The sequence below is a fragment of the Anopheles bellator genome, chromosome X (assembly GCF_943735745.2).
Source record: "Anopheles bellator chromosome X, idAnoBellAS_SP24_06.2, whole genome shotgun sequence".
NCBI lineage: Eukaryota > Metazoa > Arthropoda > Insecta > Diptera > Culicidae > Anopheles > Anopheles bellator.
Genome location: NC_071287.1, coordinates 7,076,528 through 7,098,359, shown reverse-complemented (window position 1 = coordinate 7,098,359; position 21,832 = coordinate 7,076,528). Strand labels below are relative to the sequence as shown.

The following is a 21,832-nucleotide window of genomic DNA, read 5'->3' as shown; positions in this document are numbered from 1 at the left end:
GGTTATAGGGTTGAATTGATTGGAAGCAAAATAAAAAAAAACAACGACCGACCGCAGCTGTCAAATAAAATTCTCATACGGGAATGTTGGTGACGACGGAAGCATTTGTGTGCATTTGCAAGCAGTTCTTGAAAATCGTTAATAATATTTCAACAAATCCTTCCCCGATCGTCTAAACAAATGAGTCAAATGAGACTTGCTTCTATCGATTTTTCTGTGAAGAACTCAATGTAAATTCATTCTCAAGCAGCAAAGAATATCCATATAAAGCTCGGATAGCCAACACAAATTCGTGGCAGAAATTGGCCTAGCAACATCGTTCGAGAGACAGCACATCAAATTGTCCCATGGCATCGGCTACGGTACAGTACTCGAAGCAATAAAACATCCTCTGTTACGGCAGATATAATGTTCTCCCTGGTAATTTCTCATCCTACATAGGCACCGTTGCTTGAGGAAGCCGTGCCATTTGGCGAAGAGGATGAGCTGAACCAAGACGGGATTGTTAAAAGGCTCTCGTAAGTGTTTCGAGTAACAATGTGATATTAGTAAACTTCTTAACATGTGCAAAAATGTTTGCCAATTTTGTTTGCAGCCATCCCTATGTGACTTTCTTCCACATAGTTTTCCGTTCAGCGGCGATAGCGACGTACCTGTTTTGTGGCTGGTTCAGCGACAGTTTTATAACTAATTTCGTGTTCGTGGTGCTGTTGCTTTCCGCCGATTTTTGGACCGTCAAAAATATTACGGGTCGTTTGCTTGTCGGGCTACGCTGGTGGAACTACGTCGATGACGACGGTGTGTCACACTGGATATTCGAGTCAAAGAAGGGCGAAAACTACTCCGTTAAGTTCAATCCCCATGAAGTGCGCATCTTTTGGTTGGCACTAGTGGTATGCCCGGTATTGTGGGTGTTCTTCTTCATTGTGGCATTGTTTGGATTCAAGTTCAAGTGGTTGGTACGTAAAATCAATAGCAATTAAATTAGTCAATTAGAACAAGATCACCGTATGATGAATAGTGTGCCAAAAGCTGCTTCTATTAATGTTCTGGAGTCCGAACATTAAATTTACATTAATGGAATGGTTTTTCTTTCTTCTCTCTTCTAGTTGCTGGTGTTGATAGCACTTGCGTTGAATGGAGCTAACTTGTATGGCTATCTCAAATGCAACTTTGGAGCTGGAGCAAATCTGGGCACAACTACATCCAATTTCGTAAAAAGTCAAGTGTTGAAAAATGCTGTTAATCTCATAGCCACCCAAGCTAGCTACCCTGCTGAGGGTGGTGGCGCCGGTACAACTAGTCCAAGAAACAGTAACATTGTATAGAAATGCAAATATGTGAAAGTCGCTAAAACTCTGAGGAACCTTTCTGCTGCGTAAATGAGCAAAAAACTTTGTAATAACCAAACAGCATCTTCAAATAAAAATAAGTATTATTATCAATCTAACTGACCTGCAAACTTTTCAACAATTACAGTGAACCACCATTTGGAGCGTGAGCAATGCTTGTGGCCTAACAAACCTTTACGTCAAGAATTATTCGCTATTAGTGTTACTAGGCGGCTACACGAAGCGTGAAAATTAGCGTAAAATTAATTTGTAACGTCAAAACGTTTACGCTTCGTGTGGCAGCGAAAAATTAAAAACGAAATGTCAAACGTGTTTACGTTCGTGTTTTTGGTCCAAGAAACTAGAAACAGAAGAGAAATTAATTGATTTCTGAATATTTTTTTTCTGTTTTTTTCCGATTTTGTTGCTATACCAGCAAATAAGAACTTAAATTATCCTCTGTTTGTAAGCAAAGCGTATCCAAAAAGTATTTACGCTCGGGTTTACGGCTCGCGCGAGGCGTAAACGTTTTGACAGAGGCGCAGCAGTTTGGCATTAATCGTTAATGTCAAAAACATTACGGAACACCTCATGTAGCCCCCCATGTAGGTAAGAGAAATAACCATTAACGTAATGAATGAATGAGTCTTGTGTTTTATCTTGTGATAGGTGATAGCTAAGGTTCTATTGCCGTTGACTATTGGCCGAACTTTATGTTTCCAAAGTGATTTGGTGGTAGTAGGCAACTAACTTTAGTCAGTCACACACACGATATCCTCGTTTCTTGATCGAAACAAATCGACGTACTATACGCGAAGGTGACCATGGACGATATACCGTTCGTTGACTCTCTCGAGGACCAGCATTTCGTGAAGGCAACAAAATTCATCGAGCTGAACACTTCTTCTTTTCCGCAAAATCAACTGTTAAGTTTCTACGGATTGTACAAGCAAGCGACAGTGGGTCCCTGCACTACCAACATACCAGGCATTTTACACCCGCAAGCACGAGCCAAATGGTACGCGTGGAATAAGCTGCACCAGCTAGACAAGTCATCGGCAAAGTTAGAATATGTGAAGTTACTAGATGAACTGCAGCCTGATTGGGACAGCAGCCGTGGCAGCGCTTGGGTTTCCGTGTCCCGCCCAAAGCGACAGGAGGAGGATGAATGTATCGATGAGGAGGAGGAACATTTACTTACTACCAACATAAAGGACAGTTGGTTAGAAGGGGTACGTCATGAACTGCGTAGTGGAAAATACACAAACCAGTTGAACAAGTTGGATAAGTCTGGGCTCGGCATTATCCATTGGGCGGCAGATCGAGGAGACGCGTCCGTCCTGCGATGCATACTGCAAACTCCCGGAATCAATGTTAATCTACCAGACATAGCAGGTCAAACGGCGTTACACTATGCATGCAGCTGCGACAACTATGATTGTGTGAAACTGTTATTGATGTTTAACGCTGACCGCGGTTTGGGCGATGAAAATGGAACAACATGCATTGAGGTTGCGTTATGTGAAAAAATTAGAGAACTTTTAAAGGACGATGAATAAGCAATAAAGAAGATGTGAGCGAAGTAGTTTCTTCAGACTGTTGGCTGGTGGTGCCATCATGCAGCATATCGTTTATCTGCAGACCGCGATTGCAGCTTGCTCAATCCCAATGGAAGCCTGAGCTACATAGAAGAACCTTCGACCGATAATGTCTATGTCATCAGCATATGCCAGGTACTGGCTGGACTTTGCATAGATACTCCCTGAAGTCTTCACGCCAGAGTCCCGGATGGACCGCTGCAGCACGATGTTGAAAAGATGACGGGTGAGATCGTCCCTTTGGCGCAATTCCAGAGAAGAGATTAGAAAACAATTTTAGTCTGGCTGTGCTATCATACAGGGCCTTGAACTCTATGAAGAGGAGGTAAGTACGAAACTCACTTATTTCTTGGAGGTGGGCCTTGAGCCTCTTGGGGAAAAACAAATACGCAACACGATTAGGTTTGATATAATTTGTTTTGTTTGTTTAGGGTATCCACAATCAGCCTCGGTTGAACATTCTTAACATTCAACGGCCCAGCCGTAGATGGAAAGGAGTTCGACCGCCGATGCAGGAACAGTTAGGGGTTTGGGAGGAAGTAGTTATGATAGCAATAAATTATAACTGGATTATAATAATATCGCGTTTTGCAACATAAGTGGGTATTGTATAGGCGGCCTAAACATAACAAGATCGCTTGCCATATCCCGTATGCGAGTCCCGTTCAAGGTTGCATACGACGCCGACATTGCATAAAATTTTCCTGATCGTGTAGATCCAAAACAAAGCGAGAACGTCAAAATGTCACTTTCACAAGACAAATATTTCTATATTTTCATTAACATTTTCACGCAATGTATTTATGTCGGACTAGTATCAAATTGGGACGGTTTCCGGCAACTAGTGATCGACTAGCAATTAGCTCCGTTTTGAACACGAAATTCTACAATCAGCAGCAGAGAAGGAGTAACAGTAGTGGAAATGGACGATTGCGTACGGGCGCACAGTACGGAATCGGTGCTATCGCGGCCGTTTCAGCAGTTTTGGGTGTACATTATTACCTCTCCAGACTGTCCACGGAACCAAATCGAAAACCTTCCCTATGGAAATTTGAAGCTGTTTCGGCAATTTCCGAATCGTCTAGCAGCCGCCGCAAACAGCTCAACTTCATCGCAGACGCCGTAGAAGTGTCGGCACCGGCGGTGGTCTATATCGAGATACGGGACCTTAAGCACGTGGATTTTTTCACCCGTGAACCGGTTACCGTGTCGAATGGATCCGGGTTTATCGTCGATCCGGACGGTCTCATTCTCACGAACGCCCACGTCGTCATAAGCAAACCGTATACGATGGTCACAGTGAAGCTTTCAGATGGAAGGTCCTTTCCCGGGAAGGTCGAGTACGTCGATCAGAGCTCGGATCTAGCTACGGTGCGTATCCAATGCCGAAATCTGCCGACCCTAAAAATGGGTCACTCGAGTGACCTGCGGCCGGGCGAGTGGGTGATAGCGTTAGGCAGTCCGTTGGCCCTCAGCAACACGGTTACGGCTGGTGTGGTCAGTACGACGCATCGTGCCTCCCAGGAGCTTGGCTTACGAGGCCGGGTCATCAACTACATACAAACCGATGCAGCCATCACGTTCGGCAACTCGGGCGGCCCACTTGTCAACCTGGACGGCGAAGCCATAGGCATCAACAGCATGAAGGTGACAGCAGGCATCAGTTTTGCGATTCCCATCGACCACGCTAAGGAGTTTCTGCAAAATATTGCCGAAAAGTCAGCGGATAAGCGGCCAGGCATGGAACAGGCGAATGGATCCGTTGGACGACGCTATCTTGGCCTCACGATGCTTACCCTGACACCGGCCATCATGGCAGAATTACAACAAAAAAGCCACACCTTTCCACCGAATTTTCACGGTGGCGTTCTCGTATGGAAGGTGATCCATGGATCGCCGGCACACGTGTAAGTGGTGAACACGATATCAGAGCGTTCGGTAAAATAGCGGAACATAGCACTAAAAACTGTTTCTTTTTATTGACAGTAACGGTATATGCCCAGGTGACGTCATCACTCATATCAATGGCAAAGAAATAACAACGTGTGCGGAAATGTATGATATCCTCGCAGGAAAGGACCACACCCTAGCCATCAATATTTTCCGTGGGCAAAAAACTTTGACTGTGCAAGTCCGACTAGAGTAACGGGATAGTTTATTCGGCAACTGCAATAGCCGAGGGGTTCTGGCCTCCAAGAGAGACGCCGTCCATTGCTTGCGGTCGACCGCGTTTGTCCGCTATGTCGTTACAGCCGCTATCGATGCCGCCATACCATCTCAAACGGGTCTCTCACGACGGCCTAAACAGACTTTTCGGGCGGCCTAAAGAAACATTGCGGGTTGGTCCGTAATCTGCTGTTCTGATGACATAACCAGCCCACCGGAGCCCTGCACTGTCCTATATGCTGGACGACAGTGAGTATTCATACAGTGCGTGCAGCTCACTGTTGTAGCGGCTCCTCCTCCTTCCTCGCGAACGCGGCCAACAGGGTTTGGTCAGTTTTAAACAGACTCTATGTCTCAGATGTGTGTGAAAGTGCTGCGATTATAAAGGTTCTGAATAACCCCAGCTTCGACCGTCTCAACACGAGATATGAGCGAAATAGTTTACCGTTGGTACGGTAAACCACATTTACTAGACTAGAGTGAGATAAAATGATAAAATGCCTATAATGAGTTCAATGAAACAAACACTGTGAGTTGATTTATTCAAGAACCATTCATTTAAAAACGTAAGCAGATCTATCAATGGTACAGCAGTACGCATTCACATACAAATATCGCCCTCTAAAAAATCACATCACTATTTGAAGGTATTTTGCAAGTTTCGTCATTGTTTTCGGATCTGCTGCCGTTAATGCTGAATTGTAAAGCTGCTTAGACAAATTGAATCAACCTAAAGCGCTGCGCGTTTGCTAATGTACGACCGTAGGGTAACGAACGGATCGATAGCTAGGATACAAGTACATAAAGGTGGACGCCTTACCTGCCAGAGCAACAAAAAAACATCGCACAAAACATGTTTGTAAGAAAGCTTTTGTAAATAGGTGAATCTGGTTATGCGTAATGGAATGTAACGTATTTTGAGGCACCACTCAAACCTGAATTTCGTTGATTCTGTGAGTAATGACTAAACGCATTTTCAATAAACAAAACCCGGGATTTCGTTTCTACTATAATCTCTACTGTTTCTATATTATACAAACAACTACAAACTAGTTTTTCCTAATAAGACTCAACAACACTTTGCCTCTCACATTGCGGACAGATCAATAGTTTGAATGACATAGGGCTACCAGAATAGTTGTAACTACGGCTCAGTGCGTTCCTCTAAGATTAACAAAAACCAATAGAATATCAGTGAGTGCGATCAATAGTGTAATATGTCTTACGTTTTCTATCGCGTTCATTTTTGAGTGCAGTGCTTCCTCGGGATAACGGCCCGATGGTTGAATGCATGCTTCCAATCTCATTTGTAACATTGATTTTTCCTTTCTCCTTTTCTCGTTCGTATTACGGAATTAAAGTGTAACTAAGTGGCGAGGCTAGTTCCGGCCATTGGTAGCGTGATCGATAGAGAAAGCGCCCTCGACATTGGTGCCGTTCCCATTGGTAACCGCACGGTACGTATAGAATACGTCATAATTGTCAGTGTAATCACGTGGTAGCACCAGATTGTACGTGTCGGCCGCAAGGTATGCTGCTCCAAGCGCCATCGTCGTTTTGAGACGCAACAGGCGTAGATTGTATGGAAAGCATCGTGTGTTCAGTTCGTGTACGAATCCTTCACACAGCAGTTCCCAGCTGAGCCAGACGGAACCGACGCACACGATGGCGAGCTCATCGGTGTGACCGAGCAATTCTGGTGAAATCTTTGGCTGGAGGGCACACACCGAACGGGCAAGAGTGCGGCCAGCCTCGTTGAAAAGGGCTCGGCATAACGGATCCGCTTCCTCGAAGGCGCATCGCGCTAACTTTGCGCAGAGACCAGCGTATGCGGTTTTGCAGAAACCCCCGTAGCAGTGCTCGAGCAAATCATGCATCGTTCGGACACCAAAATGCTGCTGAATCAACTTCCACACGCGATCGACGGGCATCTTGCTCGGGCGCAGATTGTCTCTATCGTCGAATACGGTTTTGACGGCATTCCGTGAAATCCACCAGGCTGTGGGAAAAGGTAAGAAACACAGAGATGATATACAGAGCGAATGGGTGAAATAAAGAAATGAACTTACCACCACCTTCGTCACCTATCATATGGCCCCATCCTCCGCACCCGTGCGTGCTGCCATCTGGATTACGCAGCAACGTGTTGGAGCCGGTACCGGCAATGATCACCATTCCACCGAGCCTCGAAACAGCCTGAATACTGCCAATTGTGTCGCTGCATACAACGTACTGCTCGGCAACGGACGGATAGTGCACCCGGAGGTACTGTTCTAACTCACGGTTCATTTCCTCCGTCTCAGCGCCGCTTAAACACAGTCCGATTGCGGTCAGCAGCTGATCCTCCGGTAACTTTGCCTCCACCTTCGCGGCCCGTGCCATTGCCGCTATGCGTTCGGCCACACCCGGTATTCCAACTGCCCAGTGATTTGTGCTGGGACCCATGGCTCTGCCGATAATCTTACCCGACGCATCGCAGATCACTAACGTCGACTGTGTCGCACCGCTGGAATACGGACAAAAACTCCATTTTTCATGAACCATATATTTTGCTTTTCTTTAATCTTAGAAGAACGAACCGGGCCGTATTTATAACCATTTAGATCAAAATGTAATTTCAAATAGATCTCATTCGACTAGCTTTGGTATTCTTCTGCTTATTCGGCACAACAACCGCATAGCGGTCTTGGCCTGCACCAGAGACAAGCTTAGTCTCTGTTGGTTTCTGTAATATTGTGTTTTTACGGACGGGGTTATTAGCCCCGTGCCAAACCTCCTGTCACGTCGGCACGGGAATTTTGTTATTAGCTAGCAGTAAGAATTTTGCTTTCAAACAACCTAATGACTATCAATTAATTTGATAGGGACTGCCACATAGTATCTATAAGTCCCAAATTGTTAGCCAATACCATATTGCGGTGACTTGAAAATTTACGCTTGACAAATCAGTATGGGTAATCAGTATCAGTAAGTCAGTATGGGAATGTTTGTTGATTTATTGAAAACTGAAAAAAAATGTGTTATTAATTTACCTTTGACGATTAGTTACGATGGTGCAATATTATTGTCGCAGTACGATCGTTCGGTACATTCGTCATACTTGGTAAATAAATGACTGCATATGGGAACGTGTGTGTGTGTGTGTGTGTGGAGTGCCGCATACATTAATAAGTATCCATCGATAAGCTAGCTAGCCTGCAAAACCGGACGACCGATAAGTGCGATAGGGTGATTTACCAACCGTCTGAACCGACGTTAGCTAGCTACAGAAGGGGAAACCCTTTTCACTAAGTTCCAGCTAATTGCCGTGCACTTGACACTGAAACACGCTCAATAACACGTAAGGACAATATAAGGAGCGATGAAGTAAAGCTCTTATCGGTGCTTTATCTCTGGAATTGTGTCTATGGCGATTCATTTTTTGTGCCAGCCCTACGTTTTGCTACCCTACCATGCACAGCTAATACGTGACAGAATTATAAATAGCAAACTTTTAAAATTAGTCATTAACGCTCGTCGTTGTCACGCAGCTGGCTTGGGTTCGATTCCCGTGACTCGTGGTATTGGCACTGGGCCAACAATCGCGTTCATAAAAACACAACGTTACATTAACCAACAGGGATTATTATTGTCTCTTGTGCAGGCCAAGACCGCTCAGCGGTTGTAATTGCCGGATAAGAAGAAGCATCACTTATCACGGAAGAGGCGCTAAAGAAGGCTAAAGACTTAACATGCGTTTTTAACTACACGACTCATGCAACGTAAACTTGTGATTACGCTTAAACAAATTAATTAATCGATTATTATTGAGTTAAATACATGCTCATGAGGCTCTTACCAATATAATGAACTTAAAAAAATTAAAAAATAAACAGACGAGCCGAGAACAGGGAGTAAAAATAAGATATGTGTGCCTGTAATTAAAGCAACAAAGTCAATGCCACTTTTTGAGACAATCACTCAGCAACATGTTCAGCAAACCTCCAGAGTTCAATGATGTCCAGAACAATTCATGGCCCCGTTTGTGAATGCCCGCAATTAATTTAGCCTTCGACGCAATGACTGCAATTCTCTGTTTGGTCGCCTCCAACATGTGGTTTACGCTACACGTGAAAGTAGGTTTTTGGCAACAACGAACAAGCATTTCGACCATTACGGGACATTGGGCACCTTTGTTGCCGCAAACACTTTTTCCTCATAAGAGTTGATGAACCGTGCACCGTGGGTCTGTAGTTTGCTTTGGTTATGTGATATTTCAGGCAGCTCCACTACCCGCTGGTTCAGATTCAGGTTTTTCGTAAGACGCCCACGGTCGTCTTGTTTACCCCCCCAATTTCTAAGCCTATTGTTGCACAAGACCCATTGGGGAAATTCAAGGAAATTGGTGCGATCGGGTGGTCAGTGATCGAGCGTTGGATGGCCATTCGAGGATGATCGGGGTTTAATTGAACAGGCAATAGCAATTGAAACGAGTGTGTGACGGAGCCGGAACCGGAACCGGCAGCATTGAAACTTACCCTTCCACACCACCGATGTACATCACGCGTCTGGGCTTCGGAGGTCTGGAGCACAGCACAGGAAACAACGAGTAGTACCTTCTCACACGTATGCAATTCTACGAAACTATCAAAGCCAGTCAGTACTGCTAGCCCGAAGAGCGATTGCTCAGACTTTATATAGGATATATTATGTGCTGGCGGGCAATTGGTTTCACGTACTACTACTAGACGCTAATCGGCTTTGGCTATCTGCGATACATACACGTGGAAAACAGCAACACGACGTACACGAAACCAAAACACACCGAACAACGAGCGGGAAGAACGCCGAACACCACAACACGCTCGGTCGACAGCATCTGACGGAGTAACTCGTAAAGGGGTGGCTCAGCTTTCTAAGTGAGCCTCTACACGCTGCACCTATTACGCTTTTTTTTGCCGACTCGGCGTTCTCGTCGATCGCGGTCGTTCGATTGTACACGAAGCCAGTCGAGGAATGCGAGCGAACGGTGATAGTAGCCGGCGCTACAGGCAGTTCAACTCGTGGCAGTGTTGGCGGGGGCGGCGTACGTGGCGTGGTGAAGGGTTGGCTCCAGTTTGCGATAGGACCCGAGGCGCGAACCTTCCGCAAAGGCGAGAGCGAAGAGACGCGTGCCACGCACGCAGCTCTGTTGACACGGTTTGCGTCTCGCGTGGTCCATCGGTCACTCTCATGCGCCTATCTTTCTGCCATTGACCTGTGCTCCTTCTTCCTCGCTGTTTGGACAATATACACTACTGAACTGAGTTGTCCGTGAACTGAATTATCACTGCTGAATTGTTCTTAAGCTAATCTGCTTCACGAAGTCGATATTTGCGTTTTACATACGGTTGATGAAACGGACCAAGAAGTTGTGCAGAATCCGTTGTTTAGAATGGGGCAATAGGCAAAACGCAAACGAAAGGTCCAGGAAATGTGGAACACATTAATGGGTTGGGTGACGAATTCGCTTTAGGTTGATATTTTAGGTTGATTCGCTTGGCCCACGTAGTATTTTAGTGGCAAGAGATAAGCCCTTCCGTTCGTGCCAAAACGTAAAAGTGTCAAAAGCCGAGACAGGAACCAACAAGTTGGTTTTTCAATAACTTGTTTCCGATACTGTTGTGAATGGGAAATGGTCGGAGGGTCACTGTTCATCGAAAAGTAAGAAGAATTCTGATTGTGACCTTAAACTAATTATGCTGATCAAACTGATTTTGATTAAAAACTTGGAAAAAAAAAACATCGATGGCCCAAGTGTATCACATCCCGCGGGGGACTCCTTTGAGGGTCATGAAATGAATTTGGAAAAAAGCGTTCTGGAGTTATAAGCAAATTCCCGGTATGTTTTGGTCACAGTAGTATGTAACACTGACCTAAGCTACGGGGCAAGCGGCTCGAGCTGCACCAGATATTTTACCGAACGGCAACATTACACTTCGCGTGAAAACCCGGCAAAAAAGCCAATATGACATCACTTTGTTTTCTCCAAACTGTCAAACAAAATTCCTGGTGTTTGTTTGTTTATTTGTCCAATGTTTTACTCACACCAACACAGACCCTTGACTCCGATTCTGCTTGACGCACCCTTGAACCTGCGATAGGAGTTGTGTACATGATGCACAAGCCTTGTGACGACCATAAGGTAGGTTCACTTTCTTCGCTCTCGTAGCTGGCTTGTGTTTTGGTTCGTTCTTCTTGGCCTCTCGTTCGCTAATCAGCTGGTCTCCGAGGGAATTAGAGCGAGGGAGACGGGTCGCTTTAGCGACAGAAGTCCAGCGTATCTCCGACACACAGTCGGACCTCTCAGATCGATGTTTTCCACATATCTTATCGCACTCAAACTAAAACATCGCACGCCTCATCAAACGGCATGAAATATTTCAAATGGCCCCTGGGCTAGATTGGCGCGAAAGATTTTGTGTGTTTGACTGGAAAGGAAACCTGTCGTCATCAACTGCTTGATCACTCGTGCTGGTAAACTGCAAAACTTTCTTCAAGTTAACTCCGTTCGTGCAGCCGCCCAAACTAACTTCTATTTCCAGGTATTTCACCGATAAACCAATAAGAGGTTTGACACCGAATGAATGAAAAAGCAATTCGTGACATAACAAAAGGTCATGGATATTGACGGTCAATATTTACACTGAATGAAAGTAATTTTCACTGAAAATATGTTCCAAAAATCAGAACAAATGCGAATCGACACGATATGTTGCGGATACCTGCAACAGAACCTCCCTCGACTGCACTCGGTCGAGCGCTTAGATCGGTTGGCGGTTGCAGTTGCCACGAAGAAGACTCCCTTGTCACGGCAGACGGCCAAAAGTCTTCTTAGCCCAAATCTTCGCACACACACTCACACAATACTACACTACTAAAACAATAATTTGCATAGGAACAATCATGATTCGTTTTTATTATTCCCCGCACACGTTTGAATTTGTAGCCCGCACTGTGCCTACGTTACCAACTGCTTACGCGTTTTGCTGGTAACATAACCGGGCTCATGATTTCGGATAAGGGTTTCGGGAAGAAAAGTGCGCGGCGCGGTGAAATGCGATGAAAATGCGATGAAAATGCGACAACAAACCGTTGGTCTGTTGATCGCTGGACCCATGCAGCGGGCATTAGAAAGCGACTAGCTCTGCTGGGATCCAGAATCAGAATCAGCCGGGAACGCAGAACGGGCGGACGTAGTTAGCTGCGCTGCGCTAACGGATGCACTTACGCTAGAGGTGTACCTTAAAACGCGCCGATCCTAGCCTACAGGGGCACATTGATTGCACTGACGCTAGTAGGGGCAGAATGGGGCCGCCGGGTAGGGCGCCCGGCCGGGTGAGGCGTACGGTGCCGGGTTCACCACCCGGCAGATGTCCTTGTAGTTACGGCCCTTCGCCTGGCGCTTGTGCGATGTGCTGGCCGCCGTGGCGGGGCGTTGGACTCCCGCATAACCGCCTTCGCCGCCACCGGTTCCGTAGTAACCTCCGTAGTACTGGTTACCGCCGTACCCGCCACCGGAGTAGCTCGGTTGGTACGCAGCGAAGCCGAACAGTTTGTCGAGTAGCACGGGCGAAGCCTCGCATCCGTGGTGGTGGAGCGGCAGCCAGGTGGAGGTGGTCAGTGCCAGGAGGAGGTACCCCGCTAGCGCAGCGAAGCCATATCCGAGCCGGGCCAACATCGCGCGCGCGCGCACAGAACTTAACTTTGACTCTAGGGCCAACCAGCCAATTAGTGTCTTTCTCTCTCTCTCTCTATCTCCGGTTCTTTTGGGCTTTAGGACCTCGGGGCGATCCTTGTACACGTCGTCCTTCGTGAGCACAAACAATTTGTATACACAGTGGCGCGGGTTGTCCTGCACCTCGCGAAATGATCGTGAGATGGTGCACAGCACTGTATAGGAATACTTGCGCGAAAAATGGCAGTTTCCAGGGAGCTTGCCGTAGTTTGGTCTCAACACGTGCGCGAGTCTTCTAATCGCGCGGAGCTTGGTCGCAGTTCTGTACGACCGCACCACACCGGCGCTGGGGTTTTATACGAAGACGACGAAGACGACGACGACGGCGGCGATGATGGTGATCGGAGCGCTCACTGCATAACCGATTACCGACCCCGCTCGCGGCGGTTTCTTGGCCCTATCCTGCAGGACCTCGCTCTGATCTCTCTGAATGTTTTTCTCTCTCTCTCTCTTAGAACGGTGACACAAGATCACTCGGAGAGAGTACTAGTACATCACGCCCCGCGTCCATATGCGCACAAGAACCAGGAAGTACTTGAAAATCAGGAAGCGTGCGAGCGAGAGTAAGCGACAGTGAAGTGAGAAGGATGACTCGCACACATTAGGAACACACGGGCACGGAGCAAAAGCAAGTCGGCCAGAACAACAACACCCGGGCCAAGTTGGCTATCAGCAGCGGACGAGCATCTCCACGCACTCCAAAACAACATGTGGCCTCTCGGATGCCACCAGTCGTTCTGAGCTACCTGTGACCTTGACCATCACACGGTGCACTCATCCCACTCGGTTCGGGCGGCGGCGATGATGCGCAGTTCCCAGTTGATAACGGTTGATCGGATTTCCCAAGGACTTCCCCGCTGGCCTTGCAGTTGTTTTCTTTGATGCGTGTGGCTCTGCGCTGTATCGGTTATGCGATGAATGACGCTTCCCGATCCCAGCTGTGGCGGTCCAGCACCTTTCACTTGCACTGTTTCTTCCGCACCACGCAAGATTCTTCCGTAAGTGGCCAAGTCGCCGAGTTGGCGGTTCGTTGGTGGTGGACACGGATGCCTGCTAACCTGTCGCTAGCCTGCACGTTACTGACGGCCGATTCCGTGGCGCTGTCGGTACTCGTTCAAATCTACACCACTTCCGATCCGACCACTGACCCGCGGGAGCGGGAGCAACTGAAGCCCATGAGCCCGTAAACTCGTGGACCCGTAAGGGTGGGGGAGGATTTGTTGCGCGCGGTCGTGCGTTTGCGGTTCTCGGGGACCTGTCGGACGGGCTGTCCGACCCACCCGGTATGCGGATGTTTAGCACCGTACGCTGGTACGCTGAAGTCGTGCTGCCTGTGGCGGTCCAAGTGTTTCCACCGACCAGCCAACGACCACGGCAACCAAGCACCGTGGGGGAGCGCGTTGAAGCGCGACCATTAAAATCGCGACCACGACGCTGCCCAATCACCCGGGCACCCCGCGTTAGGCACCTGGTCTTGAGTACCTGAGAAATAGACGGGCAGTGAGCGCTGAGGACCACACCCCGACAATCCTAGAGCTGGACACCCAGGCGTCAAGTACTGAATGGCAACCAAGCCAGCCATGGTTGCCCTTCACAATCCACTGTGGAACCCTTTGGACCCAATCAACCCGAGACCAGGTGCAGTCATCACGCCGACAAACACGGCTTGGCTGGGACTCCAACTTGGCAAAAGGCGAGTTGGCTCGGCGCCCACGTTGACCCAGCGGTGACCCGGGGGAACGGTGATTTATTACTGGTCGTTCCATCGTACTGGGTCCGGGCGTAATCAGGTGCACCGCCTGAGGGCGTCCCGTCCCATGACTCTCCGATGAGAACAGGTTGGTACTCCTCGTTTGGGTACTTGTGGAAGTGACTCTACTCCAAAACAAGATGGAAGCCCGGCGACACAGATGTTAGCTGGTAGATCTGGAGAACGCGGCAGACTTGGTTATTGGCGTAGAAATACCCCTTTTCTGGCACAAAACGCAAGGTAGCCGGGCATTGACAGCCTGGTATTTAGAGTAGTGGATGCTTCCGCACTAACAGGCGGAACTGGTTTACGGAATCACGGGATGTTGGTTGCGTTTAACGTAGAGTTCAACAAAACTAGAAGAACTCGTCGTCCATGGGCCTTTTTCAAATCTTGGTATTTTTTAGTAACAGACTTGGCCGAACCCGCCGCCTGCTGATGGAACCCCAGATGCAGGCAAGAACCCAGAACATTCCCGCAAGTCCTGGAATGTTTTTCCCGGTTCACAACGTTTCTGTGTACATATCTCCATCTTCATCTGTGCAAAACATAACTACTGTTTGAGTCCGAGCAAGTGTTTGATTCTGTTTAAGCAGCAAGTGGACTCCTGATTTTGTTTGGTAAATCTCCGTCTTTGGCTCCTCCGCCATGGTAGTTGATGCTAGTTCTCATCCGGCAATAAACCATGCTACAGACCTCAGTTTCGGTTCGGGAACTAGTAGAGAGCAGCGTGTAAAGGTTTTTTTTTCTTTTGCCAAGGCTTCGAAATGGAAAGGACGACGTAACGAACGCAACGCGTTCTCCGCGCCCCGAAGCTGGTGGCGATGGAGAACCTTTAGTGTCCAATCTATAACCACCCTACCTGGACACCGATCGCCACCCCGAGATTAGGGGGAAGGGTGGTGTTGGCGGGGCGGATGGATCTTTAAACATGTACCGTGGCCGCGGGCACGGGAGCGGGCATTGTACTGTGCATGCAACATTAACTACACCGCGTGTCTGGCAGCTGGCCAGTGGCAGTGCACACGCGAAACATGCATCACAACGTCGTCAAGTAAACCACACCGGGTGGCCCAGACCCTCCCCCCCAGCCCTCCTTAATGGCGCCGCTGATGCCGACTTCCAGTCACCCAACGGGGGCGTGGTAAGCGCAAGTCGCCAAGCATGAATATATTTAAGATTGGCTCTCGCGTGTATCGGTCACCGCCGGATCGTTTACAGCTGCTAAACGTTTTATGCTCCTCGCGAACGTTACGCTGGGATTCCCAGGTGAATCGTGTTCACTGAGCGTCCCCGTCGAGCGCTCGTCCACTAATGTGGAAGATACCTTTTAGCCATTCTTCACTGTTCTTTCGTACGAGGGGTCAATTCGTTGCAAGATTAGCTAGCCTAGCTGGAACAGCTGCTGGGAACACTACCAACGGCCAGTGGACGGGGTGTGGGGGGAGGGGTGAACATTAGGCTGCGCAGACTGGGACGGTGGCCGTAATCACAAGCTAGCCTTGTAACTCTGTGCCTGCTCCGAAAACGCCGACCACTGCCGCGATAGCGAATGGTACACGAGAGCGCGTAATATGCTTGCCACCTGGCCGTCAAGGGCTGGCGGGTGCTGCGGGGGGCCGGTCATTAGCGAAAGGTAGTTCTTGTTGATCGTCGCGATGCTAACCGTGCAAGTATTTGAATCGTTCTCTGAAGTCCCGCCGTCTTTAGTGCGCAGTGCTGAGGAGCAGTTTTCATCGTGAGCTGGGCGATCTGGTAACAATAAGGAAATCAGTCACGTCTTTCCTTTCCGTCCTCCCCTAGTATGGTTGGGAACAACCGGGTCCCGAGGGCACAGTGCATGCGCCACAGCTCTCCCAGAACAGGTTCGCCCGCAAGAGTGGGGCGAGCCCGGCACAGACCAGTTTTAAAATCCCCGCACGAAGGGGAATCACCCACCGACCGTAAAGGATGGTGACGCTGCTGCATACTGATGACTCTGATTCTGCTGTTCTGATCTCTAGTCTTCACTCAGAGTCGGAGTCTTCTCTAAACCCCCCGGTTCTCTCGACGTTCTTGTGAGCGCAGTCTGACGCTGGCGGACCCGGAGATGTCCACCATAACTCTCCAACGCTTCAGAGCAATCCCGCATCCATCAAACCACGCCACGGTTGCCTTCTCGTCACGTCGTTTACGATATTATTGAATGTGCGTGCTTGTGCGATGCAGAACTTTGCATCTTCATTTGCTTTCGTAACACATAGTGTAAAATGGCATACGAAATTTTTGAAATCTCCACAAAAGACAGAAGACTGCCGACGCGGATGTCACATTTCGTTTTCTTTTCCGTTTCGCCCCGATCGCTACGTTGCATTCCTCCGTTCTCTCAACGGCGGCACTGTTGCTTGGCGCGCTTTTAGTTTTTCAAACAATCAAATAATTCTCTACCAAACCAAAGGGGTGACTGGACTGGACCGGTGTGTGTTTTATCAATAATTAAGGCTTTTCCAGGGTGGCAATCAAGAAATTATACTACCATCGATTCACAGTAGACCTATCAACAGTTTTGTCACAATGTAATCGACCTGTAATCGACGATAAATCTCACTAGAGTTCACTTTGGAAAATTTGCATTTACATAGCACCAGAACACGACTCCATAGTTCCACAACTCAAAAAAAACTGAGCGGAAACGACACTAAATCAACTGGGCAAGCAACTTAATCAAAGGTACAACTTTCGGTAACATTGAACGAAGTTTTCTATCTTTTATTTCGATGTAAAGTTCTCCGTTTCGGGGAAAAAACAGTGCATTAGGATTTTGCCGGGAGCTGCAAGCATTCAACATTCGCCATTTACCAAATTATATACAAACGCATCGCAACGCAACTGCAACATGCCTACATTAGATGTTGGCCTAGGAGGCTGGATCGGCGCGACTGTCGGGAATGGTTTCACGCACAATATTGGTGGCACGGTTAATGGATGCCATTAGTTCCCGCTGTTGACGCAGCAGATCATCGATCTGCAGCTTATACATGTCCTTCACATCTACCAAGTCCAACCGCAGCTCCTCCGTCTTCTCCACGGACTCGCCGTACATCTGCAGCAGCGCATCATAACGCTTTTTCAGCTCGCCGTGCTCCTCCTGTAGCTGTAAGCTCCGCTCAAAGCTCTCGCGAATCTGCATAGCAAGAAAACGCAAAATTAAGCAATTAGAGGGTCATTTCGGGGTACAATACCGAGCATGGTAACTTACACTTTCTATCTCCATCGTAAGATTGGATATTTCCGTGTTCAGTACGTTCCGTTCCTGCTGGAAGCGGGACAGTTCCCATTGCAGCTGGTATACCTCGCCGTCCCGCTGCTTCAGTGAAGCTTGTAGTGTTTCCAATAGCGATGTGTTACTCAGCAGCACGGCCGAACCACCCACTGCCCGACCAGCTTCGTCGTCTGGCACGATCCACGGAATGCTCGCCAGCGATTCAGGAAGGGACAGGTTGCCCATGCTGGGCGTCGGCGAGGAGTCGGAGTGTCGTGAATCATTGATCATCGAGGAACTGTCAATTAGCGGTTCGACCGTTTTTATCGGTTTTGCCCGCGTCACTACGGAGGTGAGCCTAGGCTGACCATGTTGCTGCTGCTGCTGCTGCGGCTGCGGTTGCTGTTGTTGTATTTGCTCCTGGTGAGCGGCTTGCAAGACCAGACTGGCGTCTGGAAGTGGGCCATGTGATTGCATTTGATTGTTCAGCAGACTCTCCAGCTTGACAGCGTGACAACGTTCCTGTGCTGCGAGCCGTTCGACGAGCACCCGTCGCTCTTCTTCAATTGCCGCAAGGCGTTGCCGGAAATTGCGCTCGAGTAGTCCAGCGTCTAGTTGTTTCTGTTGCAATCCATTCGTCATTTCTTCAGCGTGAGAGAGGGCTTCCTTGAGGCGCTCTTCTAGGTTTACGATGCGGCTCTGTAGTGACGCGACCTGGTCTCGCAACTTACACGCCTGGTCCGCATGGCCTTTGACCCGATCGGTGGCTTCAGCCAGTTGCTGGGCGATCTCTGTGTCTCGTTGCTCCGACAGGCGCTCCTTTTGACGCATTGTGTGCTGTAGCGACTCAAGCTGCCGCATTAGTGGCACTGTCACCAAGGCGGACGCGTTCTTCTCCTCTTCCGCGCGCATTTCAGCCGCTTCCAGACGCTGCAATAAAGCGGTATATTCATTCTTCGCGCGCATCAATCGTTGACCGTAATCGTGTTCGGAGCGGCGGAGTTGTTCACGTAACTCTTCCAACTGGCCCGTCAATTGTTCATTCAGTCGCTGCACCGCCCCGTATTCATTCTCTACGCTCTGTAGTTTGGTTGATTGACGAAGCAACCCTTGGTACGACTCTGACTGCTCACTGAGCTCTTTGCGAGCGAAATCGAAAGATTTGCGTAGTGTTTCCAGCTTTTGCACGTGGTCGTCCAACTGGCTCTTAAGGGTGACACAATCGCGCTCTAGTTTGCGCTTCTCTGAAGATAGCTTGTGCACAGCGTCGATCTGCGAACGCTCCACTTCTTCCTTCGCTGACAGTGACCGTTTGAGTCTTTCGGCCTCCTCAGTAAGTTCTGCGATTTCTTCACGCTGCTTGCGCATTTGCACATCATTTTCGCGCTCCTTTATCCGCAATCGCTTGATAATATTCGAGTGCTGCAGCACCTGTTTCGAGAGACTCTCGCCCTCCTTCTGCAGCTCGCTGATCATGAAGTCGCGATCAGCGAGCGCCTTTTCCATCTCGCATCGCAACACCCGACCCTGCGATTCGGCCCGGAGTGATTCGTACTGTCGCTTCAACGTTTCCTTTTCGCGGATCGACTGCTGAAACTTGCGCTCGAGTGCAAACAAGCGCTGCGTGTAGCCATCTGTCTCGGAACCACCGTCCGCGGTCCGCTTCGCTCGACTCTCCTGCTGCGCCAGTAGTTGCGCGTTCTGTTCGTGCAGTTCAGCGTGCTGGCGCCCAAGTTCCACCAGCCGGTACTCGCGCTGTTCCAGCAGCTCTGACAGGTCTACGATGCGCCGCAACAAGCGTTCTACCTCTGGTAGGTGACTCTCGTCACTGTTACCGCTGTGCACGGAAACTTCCGACGGTTCGCGGGTGTGTCCGCGCTGCTTTTTAATCAACAGTATGTCGATATCCGTCTTGCCGTCACTAATTTTGAGTGGGCTCGTTCGGTACACACCACTGTTGGTACTGCTCGAATCACCCCCGTTCGGGCTGGAGATGATTTCAATGTCCGACGACGTGGCGGTCTCTATTTCATCGTCACCCGAATTTGGACTCGAACCGTGCAAAACTACCGTTGTATCCTTGCCGCTGGCATTACTTATCTTCGGGTCCGCTTTAACACCGGCAGCGATAGCCACGGCCGACAGCAGCTCACCATCACCGGATGAACCACCTGCACCGGTTGTGATTTCTTCAAAGCTTTGCGTCGAGTCAGATATTTCCGTCTGTATTTCGACGTTTTCGTAGCTAAGTTCTAGCTGATCAGGCTCGTCTAGTTGCGACTGTTGCTGCTGCGATCGTTCGTGTACTGCGGGTTCCAATGCTGTTTTGGAGTCGTTCGTTTCCTCCGATTCTACGGTGCTGACCTCGGAAATGGTGAGCTTTTGGGTGGAGAACGGATGCGTAAACGCCCGCACATCCTTTGCGTCTTTAACGATGGCGCCAACCGTGGCAGTAGACAGTGGCACTGGTAGGTGTAGACTATTGCGGCTGGGCGCGACCGTGATCGGTGGTGTCGAACCACTTGCTTCCATTACCGTGACCGGCTGCTCCGAAAGCGTGTACGAAAGTGAATCATCTTCCACACTAACTTCGTCATCTTCCTTTACTCCGTCCTTTGGGTCACTGTTGTCGTTGCCATCGTGCCAAATATCCTTTCCCGTTGACACGGTGTAACGTCGACTCTCGAGTGCGTCTGGTTCAAACGAGTCGCTTCGATCGTTGGCGTGGTTCGAATCCGGTGTGGAAACGGTTGACATGCTTCCCAGCGTTGCCAACACCTCCACCGACTCGGACACCTCCTGCATGGCGTTCACACTCAGCTGACTAGGTGAAGTTAACACCGAACCCGGTGTCGTCGCAGAGCTGAGGACTTCGATCGACTCTGAACTGTCTACTGGCGAGAGAATAGTGCTCATGAACTGTGGCTGGAGTCGGTCCGCATCCTCCTTAAAACTCATTTTCGGAAGTTCGCTGCTCCCCGAGTCTTCGAAACTTTTGCGCTTCAAGCTGGCCGGTGGTTTCGTGACGGTAGCGGTATTGTTGCAGCCCCCACTCGCGCCGCCTATACTCAGCATCGGCTCAAAAAACGAACCGGTAAATGAGCCCCACATGCTGTTTGCATCCCCGGGTGGAGACGAAAACTGCGTCGGGACCGCCGATAGGCCTGTCGCTTTCTCCATCTCGCCGACACCGGCCATCGGTGCGTCCGGGGCCGCCTTACTGCTCACCTTCGGTGAAGTGGAGCGCTTCGGTTCTATGGTACCATCGCAAGCAGGCGCCGCCGAAGAGGATTCCTCGTCATCTTTGATATCGAGTGCCTTGTCGATCTGCTTTTGCGCCTCCTTCAGAGCATTCTTCGCCAGGATAGCAATGCCCGTTGTATCGAACCAGCTCATACTGTCCACCGAAGTAGAGACGGTGTACTTAGTGACGATCCTGTCGCTCCAGACACACTCCCGTCACCTCAGTGCGCCATTCGTCGTGGCGCCCGCATAAGAGCACGGGTTGACACCACCTTACCTTAACACAGCATTCAGCCCGCTTCCGGCAGCGGTCTAATTGGGCGATCAATACGTATCGGTCAGTCAAATTAGTCTCGCACTGTCCTGTTTTCGTATTTGAATACGTTTTCTGACTCTGCTGCAATCCCGCACACTTCCTTTTGTTTTCTATTTTGCTGCTCTGCCACAAGCACAGCGTAAAAACCAAGGAAAAAACAATTTTGCATCGGCAGTAGCTGTCAAAAGTTTAGTTCAGGGTTGCGTTCGACGCTATACATCGCAAAAAAATGTTTGCTACGATAAAATTTATCCACCCATCTTATGGGTTATTCACTGCTCAGTTGTAGCATAATAATTATTTTTATATCTAATTTAGTTAATAACAAATACACGTTGTGTTTTTTATCGCCTTCTCTGGCTATATATCAGTAATTTTTTTTCAATCTCCTCGAAATAGCGGGCATGTAAACATTGGGCGATGGCGAATAC

General features: G+C 48.9%; 6 protein-coding genes across 9 annotated transcripts; 3 read left to right on the top strand and 3 right to left on the bottom strand.

The window, feature by feature from the left end:
• Nucleotides 1-96: 96 nt before the first annotated feature.
• On the top strand, nucleotides 97-6,102 carry LOC131213979 (uncharacterized Golgi apparatus membrane protein-like protein CG5021). Of its 2 annotated transcripts, XM_058208260.1 has the most exons (6): nucleotides 97-362; nucleotides 442-518; nucleotides 596-959; nucleotides 1,110-1,253; nucleotides 2,661-2,673; nucleotides 5,383-6,102. In XM_058208260.1, exons 1-6 carry the CDS (start codon nucleotides 348-350, stop codon nucleotides 5,433-5,435), a joined length of 666 nt encoding a protein of 221 aa, XP_058064243.1. In that variant the 5' UTR covers nucleotides 97-347; the 3' UTR covers nucleotides 5,436-6,102. The 2 variants fall into 2 exon arrangements, with proteins under 2 accessions (XP_058064243.1, XP_058064242.1); XM_058208259.1 differs by lacking the exons at nucleotides 2,661-2,673; nucleotides 5,383-6,102 and having other exon boundaries at nucleotides 1,110-1,435.
• Nucleotides 2,007-2,959, top strand: LOC131213978 (uncharacterized). The gene has a single exon (XM_058208258.1). The coding sequence runs from the start codon at nucleotides 2,156-2,158 to the stop codon at nucleotides 2,888-2,890; it is 735 nt and encodes a 244-aa protein (XP_058064241.1). The 5' UTR covers nucleotides 2,007-2,155; the 3' UTR covers nucleotides 2,891-2,959.
• LOC131213876 (serine protease HTRA2, mitochondrial) lies at nucleotides 3,725-5,443 on the top strand. Its single transcript, XM_058208084.1, has 2 exons — nucleotides 3,725-4,836; nucleotides 4,916-5,443. The coding sequence occupies exons 1-2, from the start codon at nucleotides 3,725-3,727 to the stop codon at nucleotides 5,073-5,075; spliced, it is 1,272 nt and encodes a 423-aa protein (XP_058064067.1). The 3' UTR covers nucleotides 5,076-5,443.
• On the bottom strand, nucleotides 5,613-10,429 carry LOC131213977 (N-acetyl-D-glucosamine kinase). 3 transcript variants are annotated; one of them, XM_058208256.1, is made up of 4 exons: nucleotides 9,857-10,419; nucleotides 9,613-9,718; nucleotides 7,165-7,601; nucleotides 5,613-7,094 (listed from the first exon to the last, which is right to left on the bottom strand). In XM_058208256.1, the coding sequence occupies exons 2-4, from the start codon at nucleotides 9,633-9,635 to the stop codon at nucleotides 6,475-6,477; spliced, it is 1,080 nt and encodes a 359-aa protein (XP_058064239.1). In that variant the 5' UTR covers nucleotides 9,636-9,718; nucleotides 9,857-10,419; the 3' UTR covers nucleotides 5,613-6,474. The 3 variants fall into 3 exon arrangements, with proteins under 3 accessions (XP_058064239.1, XP_058064240.1, XP_058064238.1); XM_058208257.1 differs by lacking the exon at nucleotides 9,613-9,718 and having other exon boundaries at nucleotides 9,857-10,429; XM_058208255.1 differs by having other exon boundaries at nucleotides 9,613-10,418.
• A 1,614-nt stretch (nucleotides 10,430-12,043) lies between these two features.
• LOC131213621 (uncharacterized) lies at nucleotides 12,044-13,904 on the bottom strand. Its single transcript, XM_058207697.1, has one exon. It carries the CDS (start codon nucleotides 12,792-12,794, stop codon nucleotides 12,408-12,410), a length of 387 nt encoding a protein of 128 aa, XP_058063680.1. The 5' UTR covers nucleotides 12,795-13,904; the 3' UTR covers nucleotides 12,044-12,407.
• Nucleotides 13,905-17,332: 3,428 nt separating this feature from the next.
• On the bottom strand, nucleotides 17,333-21,238 carry LOC131213303 (TATA element modulatory factor). Its single transcript, XM_058207319.1, has 2 exons — nucleotides 17,840-21,238; nucleotides 17,333-17,764 (listed from the first exon to the last, which is right to left on the bottom strand). The coding sequence occupies exons 1-2, from the start codon at nucleotides 21,236-21,238 to the stop codon at nucleotides 17,498-17,500; spliced, it is 3,666 nt and encodes a 1,221-aa protein (XP_058063302.1). The 3' UTR covers nucleotides 17,333-17,497.
• Nucleotides 21,239-21,832: the final 594 nt, after the last annotated feature.

What these genes read in the sequence shown, in the direction of transcription:
- LOC131213621 (XM_058207697.1), bottom strand. Translation starts at nt 12,794, where the DNA reads ATGTTGGCCCGGCTCGGATATGGCTTCGCTGCGCTAGCGGGGTACCTC.
- LOC131213979 (XM_058208259.1), top strand. An exon ending in GGGATTGTTAAAAGGCTCTC is followed by an intron (nt 519 to 595) that starts GTAAGTGTTTCG and finishes TTTTGTTTGCAG; the next exon opens with CCATCCCTATGTGACTTTCT. An exon ending in GATTCAAGTTCAAGTGGTTG is followed by an intron (nt 960 to 1,109) that starts GTACGTAAAATC and finishes TCTCTCTTCTAG; the next exon opens with TTGCTGGTGTTGATAGCACT.
- LOC131213977 (XM_058208256.1), bottom strand. Translation starts at nt 9,635, where the DNA reads ATGTACATCGGTGGTGTGGAAGG. An exon ending in TACATCGGTGGTGTGGAAGG is followed by an intron (nt 7,602 to 9,612) that starts GTAAGTTTCAAT and finishes TCCGTATTCCAG; the next exon opens with CGGTGCGACACAGTCGACGT. An exon ending in GATAGGTGACGAAGGTGGTG is followed by an intron (nt 7,095 to 7,164) that starts GTAAGTTCATTT and finishes CTTTTCCCACAG; the next exon opens with CCTGGTGGATTTCACGGAAT.
- LOC131213876 (XM_058208084.1), top strand. Translation starts at nt 3,725, where the DNA reads ATGTATTTATGTCGGACTAGTATCAAATTGGGACGGTTTCCGGCAACT. An exon ending in CATGGATCGCCGGCACACGT is followed by an intron (nt 4,837 to 4,915) that starts GTAAGTGGTGAA and finishes TTTTATTGACAG; the next exon opens with TAACGGTATATGCCCAGGTG.
- LOC131213978 (XM_058208258.1), top strand. Translation starts at nt 2,156, where the DNA reads ATGGACGATATACCGTTCGTTGACTCTCTCGAGGACCAGCATTTCGTG.
- LOC131213303 (XM_058207319.1), bottom strand. Translation starts at nt 21,238, where the DNA reads ATGAGCTGGTTCGATACAACGGGCATTGCTATCCTGGCGAAGAATGCT. An exon ending in TTACGATGGAGATAGAAAGT is followed by an intron (nt 17,765 to 17,839) that starts GTAAGTTACCAT and finishes CTTGCTATGCAG; the next exon opens with ATTCGCGAGAGCTTTGAGCG.